This window comes from Varanus komodoensis, unplaced genomic scaffold, assembly GCF_004798865.1.
Source record: "Varanus komodoensis strain SLA01 unplaced genomic scaffold, ASM479886v1 scaffold12, whole genome shotgun sequence".
Lineage (NCBI taxonomy): Eukaryota > Metazoa > Chordata > Lepidosauria > Squamata > Varanidae > Varanus > Varanus komodoensis.
Window position 1 is genome coordinate 13,226,016 of NW_025335349.1, and position 20,188 is coordinate 13,246,203.

Below are 20,188 nucleotides of genomic sequence, written 5' to 3' on the forward strand. Positions count from 1 at the left end.
AGTCAAGTGAGTTCCAGATGGGTTGGACTACAACTCCCAGCAACCCCATCCACCAGGCTGAGGTTAGTTTTCTTTATTTATTAGAAGGGTACCTGCAAACGAATGGAAAGCTGCTGCTATTCTGACTTAACCTCAATCCCTCAGCAATATGAGGATAAATATGCACAGTATACAACAAGTATGGGAAATTACATGTATGTATATATATGTGTATGTGTGTGTATATGTATGTGTGTGTGTGTGTGTGTATTCGAACCAAAATGGCAGGGACCTAAAAGAGGCAGAAGAGATTAAGAAATCTCTTCTGTGGCAAGATTACACAGAAGAACTATAAAAGAAAGAGCTTAACGTCCCTGATAACCACGATGGGGTGGTCACTGACCTCGAGCCAGACATCCTGGAAAGTGAAGTCAAATGGGCCTTAGGAAGTCTGAGCAACAACAAAGCTAGTGGAGGTGACAGTATTCCAGCTGAGCTATTCAAAATCCTAAAAGACGATGCAGTAAAAGTGCTACACTCAATATGCCAGCAAATTTGGAAAACTCAACAGTGGCCACTGGATTGGAAAAGGGCAGTTTACATTCTGATCCCAAAGAAGGGCAATGCCAAAGAATGTTCAAACTGTCGCACCATTGCACTCATTTCACATGCTAGCAAAGTGATGCTCAAAATCCTACAAGCTAGGCTCCAGCAGTATGTGGACCGAGAACTACCAGAAGTACAGGGAGGATTTCGAAGAGGGAGAGGAACTAGAGATCAAATTGCCAACATACGCTGGATCATGGAGAAAGCTAGGGAGTTCCAGAAAAACATCTACTTCTGCTTCATTGACTGTGCTAAAGCCTTTGATTGTGTGGATCACAACAAATTGTGGCAAGTTCTTAAAGAGATGGGAGTACCTGACCATCTTATTTGTCTCTTGAGAAACCTATATGTGGGTCAAGAAGCAACAGTGAGAACTGGACACAGAACCACTGATTGGTTCAAAATTGAGAAAGGAGTTCGGCAAGGCTGTATACTGTCGCCCTGCCTATTTAACTTATATGCAGAGCACATCATGAGAAAGGCGGGGCTAGATGAATCACAAGTTGGAATTAAGATTGCTGGGAGAAATAAGATATGCAGATACCACTCATGGCAGAAAGTGAAGAGGAACTAAAGAGCCTCTTGATGCTGGTGAAGGAGGAGAGTGCAAAAGTTGGCTTGAAACTCAACATTAAGAAAACTAAGATCATGGCATCCGGTCCTCTCACTTCCTGGCAAATAGATGGGGAAGAAATGGCCGTAATGACAGATTTATTTTCCTGGGCTCCAAGATCACCGCAGACGGGGACTGCAGCCAAGAAATTAAAAGACGCTTGCTCCTGGGGAGGAAAGCTATGGCAAATCTAGACAGCATGCTAAAAAGCAGAGACATCACCCTGCCAACAAAAGTGCATATAGTCAAGGCTATGGTTTTCCCAGTTGCAATGTATGGCTGTGAAAACTGGACCATAAGGAAGGCTGAGCGCCAAAAGATTGAGGCCTTTGAATTGTGGTGCTGGAGGAGACTCCTGCAAGTCCCTTGGACCGCAAGGCGATCAAACCAGTCAGTCCTAGAGGAGATCAACCCTGACTGCTCTTTAGAAGGCCAAATACTGAAGATGAAACTCAAATACTTTAGCCACCTAATGAGAAGGAAGGACTTCCTGGAGAACAGCCTAATGCTGGGAACAATAGATGGCAAAAGAAGGAGGGGACGTCAGGGGATGAGGTGGCTGGATGGAGTCACTAAAGCAGTTGGTGTGAGCTTGAGTGGACTGAGGAGGGGGGGATGGTGAAGGACAGGAAGACCTGGAGGAATGTTGTCCATGGGGTCGTGATGGCTCAGACACGACTTTGCGACTAACAACAACAACAACAACAACAACACCAACACACACACACACACACACACACACACACACACACACACACACACGTCATATAGGGTTTCCTTTCTCATCATCTCTCCCTCCCCTGAGAAAGTATACTAAATGTATATATAACTAGCTGTATACTGTGCATATTTATTTATTAATCTTCTACCCTTTCCCTGGGAGTAAACTCAAGAGAACCCCATAAGATTACTTCTGAGTAGATATGAATAGGATTGCACTGCAAATTGTAGGTTCTTGTAAGCTGCTCTTTTTCAGCCTCACTCCCTGACGTATTTGCATTTTATCTTTTCGTTACAAGGAAGAGTATGCTGCTGCTTTCTTCTTCGACACTTTGCAAAACGGGGGAAATCTATCGTTTCTTTTCCCTACAAAAGGAGACTGATCATTGAAGAGGGAAGTGATGCCGCCGATCACGCCAGCTAGATGTCCCCTAGCAGCTGTCACTCGTACTACCCTAATGAGAAAAGCCCTGGTGTTCTACATGGGGCGGGGGCTGGGATCCACATTTGAGAGTAAAGCATTACTGCTTTGCTGTAGTTTTTTGATATATTCTCGTCCTCACTGAAAGTTTGTCATGGCATCAAAAAATAGTCAGGAAATCTGGCCCGAAAATCAGAAGCTGTCCGTGCAAAATGTCCCTGCGTCTTTGTTCCTTCCATTCTCAACTAGTTTTGCTCCCCTGCGACTGGAGAGAGATGCCGATGAAAAACTAGGGAGAACTCCACGCCGAAACAAAAGAAGGAAAATCAAAAACAAGAGTTCCAGCACTTTTTAACTCGGCTATTTTTCTGTTGACAATATTATTTTAATTCGTTTAACTTTGTTTTTTAATACCGTGCCAATACAGCCCATACCCTGTATTTCCGGTTAAACGGATTGTGAGTCCAGCTTGCACAAGTCTATGGAAACCTCTAATCAACTTCCGCTTCCGGCAGAACAAAGCAACTCTATAGCTGAATTCCGCCTGTGCTGTCCGCTCTAGCCGCGCACAGTTACTCTCCATGGAACATTGGGAGGACTAGGAGGGCGGGCGCTTGCCCGCTGGTTTCTGCTTTTGGATGCCATGGCTTCGCCAAAAGGTAAGCGACAGACACCTTGATCTCTAATCCTGTTCCCCACTAGTTGCCTGCACCACTTACAGTCGTGTTGCCCTTTTCACGAAAGGGGCACAGTCCGTCTCCTTAAGTACCTTCTCATATTACTCTGAGGGGTGGAGGAGTTCCGCTCCCGCTGATTTGGAACCCGCCCCAGTAACGGGAGCGGGAGGAGGTTATCGCTTTGCCAGATAAGGTGCCAAGGAAGCGCGCCTAGGTGAGCGATCTCGTCCTGCCTGCAAATAGCTACTCTGGGTTTGCATTCACTAGGTGAAGAAGATGGACCGTGCGGCTGTCCGTCCACCCCACTTTGCTGCCTGCACTTTAAATTGCTCTGTAAATTGGGGTGCTTATAAACGATCATGATCAGGGTTGCTGGGAGGGTGTGCCTTCCTGATGAATAGCGACAACCTCCACCATTCTCAGTAGTATGGCTAATGGGCCCATCAGCTGTGGCACTAAATGGATTTCTGCACTCCAATCGATTGTGACTAGGTTTGGGTAGGTCTGTCCCCTTGCTTTCTTTCTTTCAGGCTCCCCAGCCCTTATGTAGAGAGGGATCTTGTCTGTGGTGTGGCTCCCTGTGAATTGCCCAGAAATACTGTGTAGTTCATTAAAAGAAATTCCTTAACTTACTACAAAAGACATCCGCACCTCTAAGGACTGCTTCTCACATTTCATAGAAGCAGATCTACAGTTGTGCATAGGTGGTGGTGGTGGTGGTGGTTGTTTTTGCAATGTGTGGACGGCTGTTCTTGTGCCTTTTTTAGACTTTATATATTAATCTCAAAGCCAATCCTTATATTTGGGTTCTGCATATCAGTATTGCTCAGATGGAAATATGATTATGAAACAGACAGTTTTGGTATTGAGTGGTATAGAAATGTTATAAATAAATATTGCAGAGCAGATGGATTCTTACGTACATAATATAACTCAAGAAATGATTCTTGAACTCATGTCATGGACATACTTTCTGATGATTTGGGCCAAATGGACTTGCTTATTCACAAGACTTTTGGTTTGAGGTGTCAAAGGTTGCTTCCAGACAAACATTTAATGTGACATTGCTCATTTTATGTTACATCATGAGAATGACTAATTCACTGACATTTTATGGGGGTTCTGCATGATGTCATCCTCTATTTAGAATCTTCCCATGTTTTCCCTAGGCTGCTTCCATCTCTTTTCTTACCACAGAAAGTCAGACGTTGTGAGGAGTAACACTTGCTCCATAGGTGTAAAGCCTCTTAGTGCTACCCTTCTTTTTTAAAAAGTGTAGTTTTTATATGTGTGGTGATCTATTGGGCAGATGATTCTATCATACCTTCAGTGTATGCTGAATACACTTTGCTGCGGATATAATTTTGTTCACCGGTCCGTTTTATTGTTAGTAATCTTTTAACTTGCACTAAAATGTATGTGTGTACTGGTGAAATATTACTAGAGTCTTATAGCCTATATATATAAAACTAGACAGATAGAGTTCACTAAGGAAAATAAGTCAGTTCAATTTACTGCCTTTTTAGCAAGGTGATTAATAGCAGGGACCAGAAAGATCTCTTTTTAAAGATTTTTTAAAAATTAACATAGGGGTTTAGTACTATATCTGTATAATCTTACTTTTAGAAAATGTGATTTATTGGTATATATGGTCATCACCATTAACCAACTTGCTAAAATGGCAGTGATGGAAAGTTTCTCTCTCTCATCATTGTATATGTTTATATATAATTATAGGATTTAATGCTATCATACTTGTTCATAAATTGGTAGTTCACCCTGATATTAAAACCCTACAGGAATGGTGCTATATAAGAGATTAATTTTTTTAAATGGTGCCAACTGCAAAACATATAATGAATGAGTGTTGAGCTGTGGTAGGTTCAATTGGAAAAAAAACACCTCTTGAAAAAGATAGAAGAGCAGCACTAAGTGCAGTGGTATGAACAGAACATAGCATGATGTATGCTTAGAACAAAACACAATATCTCCTGATAATGTGAAAAATTAATTGCAATTTTGTTTACAGTTTATAGCAGAAGATCCGTGAGTTACAGGACTAGGAGTCACATCCTTGGAAGCAACCAAGGGTACTTCTGCTTTTGTAGATCTTTCGATTCCTCATATTTAACTCAATTGTGCTGGAGTGAATGAGATTTTATCTCTACAAGGATGTGCTTGGCTTAGTAATTGCACCAGTGGTGTACAAATTGTACCTTGCAGGAATGTTTACACAGCTTTCTTCATAAAGATATGGATAACAGGATGTGGCAGTTCCGAGATGTAACAGAGGAACCGTATAATAGTATAGCATGTTTAAAAAAAGCTTTATATAATAAAGCAAACCAACAATGTAATACAAACATACCTATCCTTCTTGATGGCTGGAAATCTACACCATTATACCTCTCTTTTATTTAGAATCTGATGTTCCAGCCATACTTGTGTTTGCTGGTAGCTTCTTACATATTGATCCTAAAATCAGTATGTGAGATAATCCTATTAATTGTACTGGTCTTTATTTTCAAGTAAAGTTATGAGTGCCAGATGAGGTTGTCCTCTGAAAATATCCTACTCTTAGCAGGATAGTGAGGACTACAGATGTTTCAAATGAGGCTTTTATCATATAATCACCCTATGTCATTCACAGACTTTTATGGAAGGGGTACATGTTTCAAGTAATAGCTCTTTTCACTTGTGACCCTCCTACATTTTCCCATTTCTGCTCCTGTCTTTTCCTTCTACCAAACAAACAAACTCCTGTTAAGAAAGAAAAGATTGGTAGTTCTTGGAGTCATCTGTCAGGAAAGGACCCTGTGCAAAGGGTACAGCCATTTCATCCCTGCCCCTTCACCCTTTTGTGCTAGGGACATCAGCAGTAATGCAATGATGCTGGGAAGAAGTACCCAGTGAGGTGCAGAAGTACTTCCAAGTGGGCTTCTTAGGTGAGGAAGAAGGCTGGCACTCCTCAGGTGTTGTAGCTCTTGTCCTAGCCCTGGTAAAGAACTGTTCCAACAAGATACCAATGTTTAGTGGAAGTTAAAGGGATTGAAGCGGGGATGGCAAATCTGAATAACTTCACTCTGCTTGCATCCTATTTATTTCAGCACATATCTTTGTAAGGATTCCCAGTCTTGCTTTACCTTTTCAACCAAGAATTCTACCATTCTAAACCGTGGATTATATCTAAACCCAGAATGGCATAGGTGATTTTCTTGTAGCTCTCCTGCCAAAGTGATTGGGCCTCTCTTGTCTCACACAGTGATGCTTTTGTTTTTCAGAAAATGTCAGCCTGCTTTTCAAGTTGTACTGCTTGACGGTGATGACCTTGGTGGCCGCAACATACACGGTAGCTTTGCGATACACAAGAACAACAAAAACAGTTCTGTACTTTTCAACTACAGCCGTCTGTATTACAGAAGTTATCAAGTTATTCCTAAGCTTGGGAATTTTAGCAAAGTATGTATGAGTGCTGAAGAGTGTATTGGAGTAGTATATTTGCTTTCATTTTTCTGCTTCGTGTATGTCTGTGTTTTAAGGCAGGGTTTTTGGTGTGGATCAAATGTCCAGTATCAGTAGGGCTTCTGCGGGCTGATAGAAATATTGGTTTCAAAGCAAGTGAAAACACACAAGCTATGGCTAATAGGAACATACGAAGAGTCCTGCTAGACCAGACAAAGGTCCATCTCATGCAGTGTTCAGTTCACACAGTGCCAGCCAGATGCCTGTGGGAAGCTCACAGGTAGGACATGGTTTCTTTGCTCCTGTGGCCTCTCTTTTAGCAAAGTGACAGTATCTCTCTATCCGCACCTTTTGGGATTTAGTTCACCAGGCTAAATGATGGCTTCCCTGTATATATTCATTCACAATCTTAACTAATATTAAGCCAAGAAATCCTGTTGTTGCTATTTCAGCAGAAAACCATCCACATTGAGTCAGCAGTCAAAAAGACTTAACTTCTGATCTTGCTGTTCTTTCTATCCTGCTCTTCACCACCTTGTTATTCAAGAAGAGTGTGTGTAAATAGGAACATAGGAAACTATTTTATTCTGAGCCAGACACTACTGGTCCATCTAACCTGGTAGTGTTGACACTGATTGGTAGCAGCTTTCTGGTGTTTCAGGTAGGAGTTTTTCCAGCTCAGTCAAGAGGCTGGGAATTGAACCTGGCACCTTCCGCATGCAAAGCATCTGCTCTACCACTGAGCTACAGCTCCTCTCACCCTGGTGTTTTCATCCTTCTCTTGTATTATATTACTTTACAAAAGGATGCGTGGTACACATGGACCTAAGAGGTGGACATGCTTCATTCTGGGGGTTCTGCAGTTGCATGTCTAGAGCAAAGTGTACTCTCCCCAGCATCACTGGATCCTAAAGCTGAATGCCAAGGAGCACAACGTAGGCCACTATCTATAAGAACCTTTTTCGAGACCTGATTTCAACTGTGTCATCATTTTGCTCCCCCTGTAATTATGGGCAGCACATGAAAAAGGCCATTTCTACTCTGCAGACTGCAAAAACATCATTACTGGCGTATCACATTCAGAAATGATATCCTGAGTCTTGGGTCTCCAAACAGGCCAGCTGTCTGTCAGTTAGGCTTAACAAAAAAGTGCAGACTATAGCATGGCCTTTCAAAAGAAGGAAATAGTGACATGAAGATGCTGTGTCAGTCTTTCACAGCTCCCTGTCCAAGATAGTTGTCAGCCATGATGAATTGACAGTTACTGTGTGGTGTTGAAGCAGCTCCTTATTTAGTGAAAAATCAGTGCTTTTTCTTTCAAGGCTTTTGGGGGAAAATTTTCCAGTGTTGAAATAACCGGAACAAATGAAAAATCATGCACGTAATGTGCTAGGGGTTGAAATGATGTCACCAAATGCTCTTTAAAGTTGTTCGTTAGTCATTATGTCCGCAGATCCGTATCTCAGAATTTCTTGTGCCCATTTTGTGTGACAAAGGAGCATAGAGGCCGTGCTCAGCTAAGCACTTTCCTTCACATCACCACAAACAGTATTAAGGGCCAACGTTGCCACACTTCTACAAAACTCCTTTGTAAACCTGAACTTTCAAAACCTTTGTTCCCCACTCACAACTTTCCTTGTAATCCAGCAAAACTGGTTTTTTCGTCAGAGCTATTATTCTGATCCAGCAAAACTGGTTTTTTCACCATGGCTATTATTTTACACAAAATGTACTAATTTGGCTTTTGTAGTGATTTTGGCTCCAGGTACAGGACTCTGCCTCAAACCATGAACAATTTGTAGTGTGAACAATTGTTCTGAACAAGTAATAGTTAACATTCAATGTAAGGTGCCCAAAAAGCTATCATATGCCATCCAAACTCACAAAGCATACCTTCTATTTGTGCTGTGTTTCCAAAACATTGCATGTCTGTGATACTGACATATGTAAGGGTGCCCCAGCCACTCAGAATCTAGACTAGCCTGGGACTGATAAGCTAAGCTTCACATTTACAGGGTGTTGCAACTAGCTTTATGCCTGAGTTGGTTGGTACCTGTGTGTAATCTGTGTCCCAGCCCACAGTCCCTGGAGAGGCGAGGGACCCTTTGCTGAGGTAATAACCTGCACTTGTCCTGAATATGGGTAGTCCTCAACTCTCTACTAGACAGGTCTTGACACACTTAGAATAGCAAGAATACTTCTCTTCCAGATACAGAGTCTTCAGTTGTGGCTCAAATGTCATCAGTTTACAAGATACGTAGCATGGCAGCCAATATATGCATTCAGACTTCTTCTTAAAAGAGCAAAAGAACCTCTGCCTGGTACAGTCTATGGAAGAGGAGAGTGTGGGGACAGGAATCCTGTTCTAAAGAGATTTGGAACCTGTAAGCATATCCTTGCCCCATTATTTCATCCTATAAAGCTGATTCTTGTATAGGCAAAGGTGCAGTTGGTAGGCAAACTGCAAGTTGCTTTTCGTATTGGAACTGAGCTTTTTTATACACTTGATTTCCTAGTTTCTCTGATGAAGAAAGGAGAGGTCACTTGGATGAGTTATTAAAAAGACTTGGATGTCCTAACAGAACTTATCATTCTGTTGTGTCCTGTCTCTGGATTAAATATTTTAATCCAGACTGGAATTCATTAAATTATTGTTAATGTACTTAATCTTTTCATCTGCCTTTTTGCTAATTCCATTACTTGCAGAATATTTATCAAGACAGTTTATTATTTCCAGTGTATATTTGCCTAATCTCTTCTAGACAACCTGGTCACCATGCTTGTAATCAGCTCTTACTTTCCAGTGCAAGTGGTCAATCTGATTCGCTCTGGCTAATTCTGCCAGCTTTCCTACCACTTCTGCCTTTATCCCACAATTGCAATCAGCAACTTCCTAGGTTGCAGTATGTATCATCGGAACATGGACTGTGGCTTTGTTGAACCCAGATTGTTGGGTTGTTGATGCAGCAGTAACTCAGAGCTTGTTGCTGGGTTAACTGTTGGGTCTTTTCACCCCTCATAAACCCAGCAGTCCAGTTTCAGACATCACTCCCTGCAACCAATGAAGGAATCAGTCTGACTGTAGAGTAAAAGTGGAAGAGATGTGCACAATGTCATTTCATAGGGACTGGTCTTGAGACCAGTATGGGGCATGTTGCTATGTGATTTTGAAATTGCATATAATTACATGTCACACATTCACTTTATATAATTTCTTTCCTACAGCAGACATTGATAAATGGTAGCCTTGGTTTCATCCCACTTTGGCACGCTTGCACCTGCCAAAGATTGCTTAGGACAGCCTTCCCCAACCTGACACTCGCCAGATGTGTCAAACTACAATTCCTGTCCTGCCCAGCCAAGGTTGGCCATGCTTGAAGCATCCAGTTATCCTTTCTTTGTCTTTCCCCCAAAGGCCTCCAGGGTCTGTGGAGTCCTTGGAATGTCTTGTACTGTTTGTCTTACTGTCTCTGACAATACATTTTGAAGGACTTTCCAGTGTCACCAAATGCTGATTTTGTGGGCATAATTAGATTCGACAGAGTACCTCCTTTGCATTCTGGAAGACATACAATTCCACTTAATGTAAATCCTGCCTTACTGCATTGTTAGAGGAAGTTGGAAAACAGAGTTTTATTTTCATTCCAGTGCAGTGCATTGAAATACCCATTCACTTTTTTCGTATTAATTAATTGAAAATTATCTTTAGACTGTCTTTAAGAGCAGAATCCTCTCAATCCTGTTAGCCCCAAGGCCATACAGACGGCTGCAGTTGGGCAGCCATATGTCTTGCTGGTGGGGGAAGAATATGAATTAAAGCATGCCAGAAGAACCAACACGACAGTCTTTCTTCTCCCTGCTTAGTGGCTTCTTCTGCTTTTAATTTCTGGAAGGTCCTCTAGATTGATCCAAGGGATTAGTGAATGTAGGCCACCCAGAGTGGGTTCTTGGTAGAAAGGGCTAGTTCTGGATCATTCCCATTCTGCTGTACTTGTTAAATAGCTATGGTAATTCTTGGCTTTCCTGAAGGCAATTTCCCCACTTTTTTTTCTTCCAGAGAGACTGGGAGCCTTGGTAGATGGTTGGCATCTTTAAAAGAAAATGTCTTGGGCAGCCCTAAAGAACTACTCAAATTAAGCGTCCCGTCTATTGTGTATGCCATTCAGAACAATATGGCCTTCCTGGCGCTTAGCAATTTGGACGCAGCCGTTTACCAGGTAATTGTGGATATTAGGAACACGCTATAGGAACCCAGACCAGCTCAGCGATATGGGTGCATGCGTGCCGGCCGGCTTCCCGTCATGTGGCAATCTGCATGCAAGGAACCGTCCCTGCAAACCAAACACTGCAGATGGGATTTTGACACTCAAAAGTGTCTCAAATGAACAGCAGCATTTTTCCAGTGGAAATGATCACACTATCAGCTGCAAGTCACGGCAGAGAAAAGTTGGCAAGCACTATATGCACTATAACACTTTCCAGCAGAATGTACTGTTCATCTTTCTGTGGGTCATTGTTATATTTTAGGTAACTAATTGTTTCAGAGGAAAGAATCACTGTTGAAACACAGGAGGAAAAAGTTAAATCCAGTAGGCAAAGTCTAATGTAAGCAGGACTTGCATTGGATTTTACCCACTGAGTTGGATCCAGACTTTACGAGAGTTGGATTTAGACCCATTGGAATTAATTGAGCTTGTGTTTGTCATGAAAATCCCAAGCCTCACTGATTTGAATGGGTCTTCTCTGAGTACAGCTAAGTCTGGGTCTTCTCTGAGTATGGCTAAACCTATATATCTAGAATGTGGGGAATACATTGTTACCTTTGCTGTCCTGCTCTTAATACCTTTATAGCTAATTACACCACTTCCAGAGAGGTCATCTGCTGCAGCAAACACAACAGAGTCTGTGACATTTTCTGGATATTGTCACACAGGTGTAATGGCTGAAGGACACTCCCTAGAAACCATGCCTGTTTTTGGTGTTTTAGGTGACCTATCAGTTGAAAATCCCCTGCACAGCCTTCTGCACGGTCTTGATGCTTAACCGATCTCTCAGTAAACTGCAGTGGTTCTCGGTCTTCATGTTGTGTGGAGGAGTCACACTTGTTCAGTGGAAGCCAGCTCAAGCTACAAAGGTTCAGGTAAGTGTTATCCTGGTAGCCTTTTTCCACACCTGTCTTCCGAAATCTAGAATGATTATGCATCAAAAGGCAGAAATTCCTTGTCAGATGACTCTGGACTCACAAGAAGCATGCATTGACCATCCTGAAGGGCTGGAAGGCACAGAGAATTCACATCCAGTATGCTAAATACTGTGGCTTTTCCTTCTAACAACTCATAGACTTGATTGACTGAAGTACTGCAATGTGCTATTCAATTACTAGACGCCTCATTTAATCTATTAAAAATTTTAACCAACAGATGGCCATTTTGAAAGAGTTGACTGTAAACAGATCATGTTATGACTGACCAAAGATTACACTACTTACTTGTTTAATAATAATACCTTACATTGCAGAGGTGAGAAGTGCAAGGCAGTGTCATTAACCAAAAAGCCTTGGTTGAAGCTTTTGCCTTTTCATTTCTTTTCAGGGTGATTATAGATCAGCTTTTTCCAGAGGTAATGAATGACCAACACATCATATTCTGTAGTTTGACTCCTATGCAGATGATGCAGGATGGCCCAGACCAGTTTTATTGTTCTAATAAATTAGTGTTCTGACTTTGCTTTTGGAAAGCAAAGCACTACTGCCATAGTTGTAAATAAACCATCTCCCGGTTAAATCTTCAGATGGAACAGAGTCCCTTGATCGGCTTTGGTGCAATTGCTGTTGCTGTTTTGTGCTCAGGATTTGCAGGTAAGACTTTGTACAAGCAGCAGGAATCTGTCTATTGACTACGGCTGCTCTGATCCCTTCTCACATTGCATAGATGGGTTAGGAGCCATGACAGCACAGCTCCTTCCTGAATTGCTCAGGTAATGCAGGAAGCTCTGGGTCTTGTTAGAAGGCCCCATGCTGGAGCTCCTTGCTGCATCAGAAATGGGTGTGGAATTCTCTTACTGCAAGTGTTAGCATGGCTCTGGATTCTCACATTACATTTGCAGCATGTGTAACAGTAGCTCCCACACAGCAAAATTTATTTAAGGAGGGAGCCTATCTCATGTAAGGTTGAACCCTTCAACCTGTAGGACCATGAAGCCAATGAAACTTGTGGGGCACTCCTTCTCTTCCTCCTAAGCAGAAGATTGGTTCTTTTGGCTCAGCTCATCTGTTGGCAACAGGCAGTGGAAGAGGGAGCTCCCTGCACAGATGGCTCCATGACTGCAGCTGTAGACTTGCCAAAGATGACTTCCCATGTGGGTTTCATTGAGAAGGCACAGAACTATGTAATAGAAGTGACATGCACGTTACTCCTGTTCTATCTATTTGGAAAAACAGCATGAGACAGTCCTCTTCTGTAAGATAAGACATGCTGGTACTAATGGAATATCATGCAGTACATTGGATCTAGGAAGGTCTCTACTGGTGGAACATCCTTCTGTCCAGCTTTGGCAGATCCATCCTCTCTCACACACCATAGTGCAACCCGTTCAGTAGTCTTCTGGCTCTTCAGCATTTTAGGGGGCTGGTGAGGCTGTCTTGAGAAGGAGAGAATGGGAAAGTTCATTTCACCAGCAGAGTTGATTAAATCCAGATTCAACTCAAAATTTCTAAGCTCTCCAGAAATCTGAATGTTCTCACCAGTTTTCCACATTTTATCATTTCAAATATATTCAGGTGAAATGAGGTTGGGCAGTGAGAGACAAGAGGCTAGAACTACTTGTCATGTTTCCTGCTTTGAAATACTTTGATCAGCTAATTTTTTTTAATAGTATTTTAAATCGTTTTATGGAGTCGTCCCTGGCCATGCTGCCACTTATGTTTCCTGGGGAGCGCACCGGTGCCACCATTGAGGTGGTTATGGGCAATGGACGTAACAGCGGTGGGAGCTTAACGTGTCCGCATAGAAGAAGGAGGGACAGATGGCTGACACCTGTACTTCTGGTTTTGCTCCCAGCCAGAGGGTACCAGGGAGTCTCGTCAGTCGCCCCTCGGGCCTGACGGTGCTGTTGCTTAATGCCAGGTCGGACAGTAACAAATCTGCCCTCATCCAGGACCTGATTGTGGATGAGGGGGCCGACCTGGTCTGCATAACGGAGACCTGGGCGGGGAGGGGGGATGTTGCCCTCTCCCAAGTGTGCCCGCCCGGGTATTTGGTCCAGCACTGCTCACGGCCGGAGGGGAGGGGGGGTCGCTTTGGTTTACCGAGCCTCCATCTATCTCACGGGACTTCCTGTCCCTTCGAGACCAGGGCTGGAGTGTCTCTACTTGGTGTTGGGCGACCGAGACAGACTGGGGATTCTGTTGGTGTACCATGCACCCTTCTACCCAACAGTCTCCCTGCCTGAGCTGACGGAGACTGTCTCAGACCTGGTGTTGAGGACCCCCAGGATGTTGGTCCTGGGGGACTTCAATCTCCATGCCGAGGCTAGTCTGACTGGGGCGGCTCAGGACTTCATGGCCTCCATGACGGCCATGGGGCTGTCTCAACATGTCACCAGCCCGACCCATGAATGGGGACACACTCTGGACCTGGTTTTCCCGACGGGGCAGGAAGAGGGTGGTCTGAGGGTGAGTAATTTATGCTTGACTCCCCTGTCATGGTCAGATCACTTCCTGGTGAGGTTTGTGCTCGAGAGCAACTTCTCCCTCTGTAAGGGTGTGGACCCGATTGTGTGGGTCCGCCCCCGGAGCCGGATGGATCTGGAAGGATTCCTGAAGGCCCTGGGGGAGTTTCCGGCTGATAAGACGGGTGCTCCTGTCGGGGCTCTGGTCGAACTGTGGAATGGGGAGATGACCAGGGCTGTAGACGCGATCGCTCCTAAGCGTCCTCTCCCACCGGGCAGAGCCCGCTCTTCCCCTTGGTATACTCCTGAATTGAGGGCGATGAAGCAGGTTGGAAGACGACTAGAGCGTAGGTGGAGGAAATCACGGGATGAATCTGACTGAACACACTTAAGAGCCCACTATCGGGCCTATGCTGTGGCAGTGAGGGCGGCGAAAAAGAGATTCTTTTCCGCTTCCATTGCCTCCTCACAATGCCGTCTGGCGGAGCTCTTTCGACTGGTGCAAGGCCTGGTTCGTCCAGGTCCGAAGGAAGACCTGATTCCACCCTCAAAGGCCCGCTGTGACAACTTTGCCAGGCATTTCAGGGAGAAAATTGCTCAGATTCATCACGAGCTGGACACCACTATTGATTCAGAGGTTTCAAGGAGACACCAACGCTGCCGTCTGGTCCAGATTTATTGGATGAATTTCAGTTATTGCGGCCCAATGACGTGGACAAGGTGCTTGGGCGAGTACGTCCAACCACTTGTCTTTTGGACCCTTGCCCGTCTTGGTTAATAAATGATTCCAAGCACGGGATTGGAACCTGGATCTTGGAAGTGGTTAACGCTTTTCTGAGAGAGGGTCGGGTGCCTGCCCCTTTAAAGGAGGCGGTAGTCCGACCGGTCCTGAAGAAGGCGTCACTGGATCCAGAGATGGCCACTAATTATAGACCAGTGGCCAACATCCCGTTTCTGGGAAAGGTGTTAGAGCGGGTGGTGGCGGGACAACTCCAAGCTCTCTTGGATGAAACTGATTATCTGGACCCATTGCAGTCCGGCTTCCGACCCGGGTACGGTACTGAATCTGCCTTGGTTGCCCTGTACGATGACCTGTGCAGGGAGAAGGACAGGGGGAGTGCGTCCCTGTTGGTTCTGGACCTCTCAGAGGCTTTCGATACCATTGACCATGGTATCCTTCTGGATAGGCTTGCGGGATTGGGGGTCGGAGGCACTGCTTTGCAGTGGTTCCGCTCCTATCTCAATGGCCGGTTCCAGAAGGTGGTGCTGGGGGACTATGGCTCTGCGCCATGGCAGCTATGCCATGGAGTACCACAGGGCTCCATTTTGTCCCCTTTGCTGTTCAACATATACATGAAACCGCTGGGAGAGGTCATCAGGAGGTGTGGGCTGCGGAACCATCAGTACGCTGATGATACCCAGCTCTACCTCTCGTTTTCCACCAATCCAGGTGAGGCAGTGGCTGTGCTGAACCGGTGCCTGGCCGAGGTAATGGGCTGGATGAGGGCCAATAAACTGAAGCTCAATCCAGACAAGACGGAGGTCCTGTTGGTTGGCGGATCGGGCTTCGGAGAGGGTGAATTGAACCTTGACCATAACGGGGTTGCACTCCCTCTTAGGGACAAGGTCCACAGCTTGGGAGTGCTCCTCGACCCGGAGCTTTCACTGGAAGCTCAGGTGACAGCAGTGGCGAGGAGCGCTTTCCTCCAGCTTCGGCTGATTCATCAGCTGCGCCCCTATCTGGAGAACGACTGCCTTGCGACAGTGACACATGCGTTGGTGACTTCCCGTCTTGACTTCTGCAACGCGCTCTACGTGGGGCTACCCTTGAAGACGGTCCGGATACTTCAATTGGTTCAAAATAGAGCTGCCAGGCTGCTGACGGGGACTGGACGTTATGTTCACATGACTCCAGTTCTCCGTCAGCTTCACTGGCTTCCCATTGAAGTCCGGGCCCAATTCAAGGTGTTGGTGATGACCTATAAAGCCCTAAACGGCTTGGGTCCTGGTTACCTGAAGGAGCGCTTACATCCATATATGCCCAGCCGCCCCCTGAGATCGGCAGAAGAGGCCCTTCTCCAGGAGCCCTCCGTGGAAGAAGTTAGGAGGGTGGTTACTCGGAGGAGGGCTTTCTCAGCGGTGGCGCCTAAGTTATGGAATGCGCTCCCCAGAGAGGTCCGCCTGGTGCCGTCGTTATTTGTTTTTCGGCGCCAGGCGAAGACCTTTTTATTTAAGCAGTATTTTAAATGTTAATATTATTGAATTTTATCTGGCCAGGGCGGCTTGTTTTATATTGTATGTTTTATATCGTATATTTGTATTTTAATGTATATATTTTAAAATGTTATTTTAATTTATTGTTGTAAGCCGCCCCGAGGCTTCGGCGAATGGGGCGGCATAAAAATGTTTTAATAAATAATAAATAAATAAATAAATAAATAAATAAATTGCCTTGGTCTTTGTTATACTTATCTGTTGACTTCAAATAAGCTATGAAAGCCACAGTGCCTTTGGACATCCGTGCACAAGCATCTAATGTGACAAACTTTTTCACTTCCTTTGTCCACTAAGTAGACTGACTTGTTTCTTCTTCATGTTAGTATCTGTTTATTTTCCCCCTTTCCCACTTCCTTTCAGGGGTGTATTTTGAGAAGGTGCTAAAGAGTTCAGATACATCTTTATGGGTTCGGAACATTCAGATGTACCTCTCTGGAATTGTGGTGACCTTGGTTGGTGTCTACATGTCTGATGGAGCTCAAGTAATGGAGAACGGGTTTTTTTATGGCTATACCCAGTACGTCTGGTTCGTCATCTGTAAGTATCTTTAGCATTTTGTCTTAAATTCATATTGCCAGGTCCTGAAATGTGGATTGCCGCCTAACATTAGCCTAACTTAAGCCCTGTTCATTTCAGCTGGTTGACTCTAAGTGCAACTAAGATTGGATACAATTCAGTGTCAGGCTTGGCTTGTCCAAGGGGCTGGATCATCACAAAATGTGACTAAAATGGTGTTTTCTTTGAACCCGCATGACGATACCTCTTGATGCTGAGAGAAGCCATGTTTGCAATTTCATTAATAACAAATCTCCTTTTACTTCCTAGTCCTTTCCAGTGTTGGAGGTCTCTACACTTCAGTCGTTGTTAAATACACTGACAACATTATGAAAGGTTTTTCTGCAGCTGCGGCCATCGTTCTCTCTACTATCGCATCAGTCATTCTCTTTGGCTTACAAATAAGTAAGTTGCTCTTGATTATGGCTTAACTGGCTTTATTAGTCCAACTGAGTGTTGTAGCCCAATCTGAGAAGCTGTTCTGAACTAGCAGCGACTAAGCAAGAAAGGGATCTTGGAGTAATGGCGACCAACTTGATGGGAATGTTGGCCCAGTGCTCAGCTGCTGTGACGATGGCAAGCTCCTTGCTAGACATAATTAGGACGGGAAGAGGAAACAGAACTGCCAAAATCTTACTCCCCTCATACAAATTTTTGGTCACCCTTAGAATGTTGTGTTTAGTTATATTTGCCTTACCTGAAGAAGGACATTATTGAGTAGGGAAAAGTACAGAGGAGAACAGTGAAAATGACCAAAGGCCTGGAACCACTCCCTTTGAGAAGCAGCTACAGCAACTGGGACTATTCAGCTTAGAAACAGGCGAGCAAGGGGAGACATGATAGAGGTCTTTAAAATAATGGAGAAAGTGGAGGGAGAGACTAGACTAGAACTGGTGGTCACCCCATGAAGCTAGGGGTGGGAGGTTTCGGACAGAAGAAAGGAAGTACTTCTTCACACAGCGTATAGTTAAACTATGGAATTTGCTGCCATGGGAACTGGTGATGGCCACCAGTTTAGATGTCTTTAAAAGGGGATTGGGCGGATTCATGGGGGAGGTGGTCATCAGTAGCTACTAGCCTTGCAGGCTGTGTGCTGCCTCCATTACCAGAGGTGGCTTGCCTGCATGCACCACTTGCTGAGGAGCTTGGGCAGGAGGAGGACTCGCACCCGTCCTGCTTGAGGGATCCTGTGGACAGTTAGTTTGCCACCATCTGCACAGAGTGCTGGTCTAGATGGACCTCTGATCAGACCCAGCAGGGCTTTTCTTACATTCCTATGCTTATGTTTGACATTGGCTTGCTGTGCTCAGGTGTACTCAGACCCACAGCCGAACATTTCACTGCCTCCACTGAGAAATATTTTGTTTGCATGGTATAATGAGATACCCACAAGAGTTTCCCACATGCAGATAGTCGCTTGATCTTCCACTCACTGAGCAGTAGGTGGTACATTTGTGAATTTTGGCTACATTTTCTTATTTATTCATAGGGTGTTTGTTGGAAGTTAAGATTTTTTCAAGACATTGTTGGCTGTGTTAATTAATGTGTGGTAAGTGTAAGACCACACACCAGAGATTATCACAAGAGCAACTTATGACCAGCCAGATGTTCTGACCTACAATTCCATCATCCTTCATCATTCACTGTGCTGCTTAAGGCTGATGGGAATTATTGGTGAAAACATCTGGAAGGCCCCAAGTTGCCCATACTGACTAGCCCGTTGTTTTACATATGTACATTTTTTCCCTAAATTATCAAGTCTATCAAGCAAGATACCTCATGCCTATTCCCTTACAAGTTTTAACCATGTGCTTTCTCCCCCTTTGCTTCTAGCCATAACCTTCTCTTTGGGTGCACTTCTTGTATGTATTTCAATATATCTGTATGGATTGCCTCAACAAGATACGACAAAAATTGAACCAGTACAAACAAAAACATCAAAGGAAAATCTTCTTCATGTGTGACATTTGCCATGAAGAACAAATAAAAAACCCTCCAAAACAGCCTAGAGATGTTTTTTCTCCTTCAGGTTAGCCTTAAACTGTTTATGGAAGACTTTCCTTCTTGAACTAAAGAAATGAAGCAAATCAATAGGGTGATGAAGGAAGGATACTTCACTACGTTGTGAAGCGCTGTTTTTCATGTCAAAGTATGTTTTACTTTTGTGTCGGATTTTGAAGATCCTACTTGCCAAAACGAATGACAGACTGGAATGTGCAGTGATAGAGACTGTATATAAAATAAAGGGTGGCGTGCCGTTGGAATTCACTTTGATGTGCCAACATGATATGGATTCTCTGCAGGCAGAAATACCTATTTGAAGTGCTCTTGCAAGAAGAGCTGCTACACTGAATAAACTGTTAATTGTCTTAAAATGTTGTCGCATTTTTCTTGTGTGCCTAGTTCCGATCCAGCTCCTTGCTGAACTGCTCTTACAGCAAACTTGCTGTTGTAACTAGAAGGAAATCAAGGTGATAGTAGTGAGGGGAAGGCCATGGGCAGAATGCTTTCATTTAATAAAAAACACAGTTCTTGATGCTAAGTATTTAGGCTTCTGATATGCTGAATTGAAGATCATTATTGTTTTACATTGGCTAGAACAAACATGCTGCAGCTGCTACTTTGGAATTTCCTAATGTGACTAAGGGGGTTATGCCATGTTGTATACTAATTCAGATTTCATTGCACATTTAAGCACTAACTATATTAGACAGTGCTATTTTGGTTTAAACCTCTATACTTACATCAAATGCAATTTATTTAGGGGAGGAGGTGAAGCACAATGCATTTAATATTAGATTTTCCATTTTTGTTCACTAATTCCACACTGAAATTCATGAACAGGCAATGTTTTCTTGAGCTTTGCTGTAGCTTTTTGCAAAGGGAGTTCTTTATTGAATAATTGTTATTTTTAAAAAATTAGAAACGTGTAGTCTCTGTAAGTTTGACTGTCAGAGAACCAATTAAAATCAGTTGGAAAAGAGGCCCTGAATGCTAATCATGATGGCATAATTAGAGAGGCCTAAAATATACCTTTAACCTGGACATTCACAGTAGCATCAGCATTTCTCAGGCTGCATGATCAATTGTTTTCCTTCCATGCCGATGGTCATAGGATGGCAGTTCCCATCCGATTATGAGGATGGAATGGTGGAGGGAAATGCAGCCTCCTTCATGACCTCAGAGAGGCAACATTGTCTAGCCTCACTG

The 20,188-nt window shown here is 44.0% G+C and overlaps 1 protein-coding gene across 2 annotated transcripts; it reads left to right on the forward strand.

Annotated features, from left to right (window-relative positions):
- Positions 1-2,915: 2,915 nt before the first annotated feature.
- Positions 2,916-19,353, forward strand: SLC35A1 (solute carrier family 35 member A1). 2 transcript variants are annotated; one of them, XM_044422155.1, is made up of 8 exons: positions 2,916-2,998; positions 6,298-6,475; positions 10,536-10,695; positions 11,466-11,618; positions 12,269-12,335; positions 16,784-16,960; positions 17,249-17,383; positions 18,812-19,353. In XM_044422155.1, the coding sequence occupies exons 1-8, from the start codon at positions 2,983-2,985 to the stop codon at positions 18,940-18,942; spliced, it is 1,017 nt and encodes a 338-aa protein (XP_044278090.1). In that variant the 5' UTR covers positions 2,916-2,982; the 3' UTR covers positions 18,943-19,353. The 2 variants fall into 2 exon arrangements, with proteins under 2 accessions (XP_044278090.1, XP_044278091.1); XM_044422156.1 differs by lacking the exons at positions 2,916-2,998; positions 6,298-6,475 and adding an exon at positions 6,490-6,758.
- Positions 19,354-20,188: the final 835 nt, after the last annotated feature.

Excerpts from the sequence above, each read along its gene's own strand:
- SLC35A1 (XM_044422155.1), top strand. Across the intron at positions 10,696-11,465 it reads TGGACGCAGCCGTTTACCAG|GTGACCTATCAGTTGAAAAT; the intron begins GTAATTGTGGAT and ends TTGGTGTTTTAG. Across the intron at positions 16,961-17,248 it reads GTACGTCTGGTTCGTCATCT|TCCTTTCCAGTGTTGGAGGT; the intron begins GTAAGTATCTTT and ends TTTACTTCCTAG.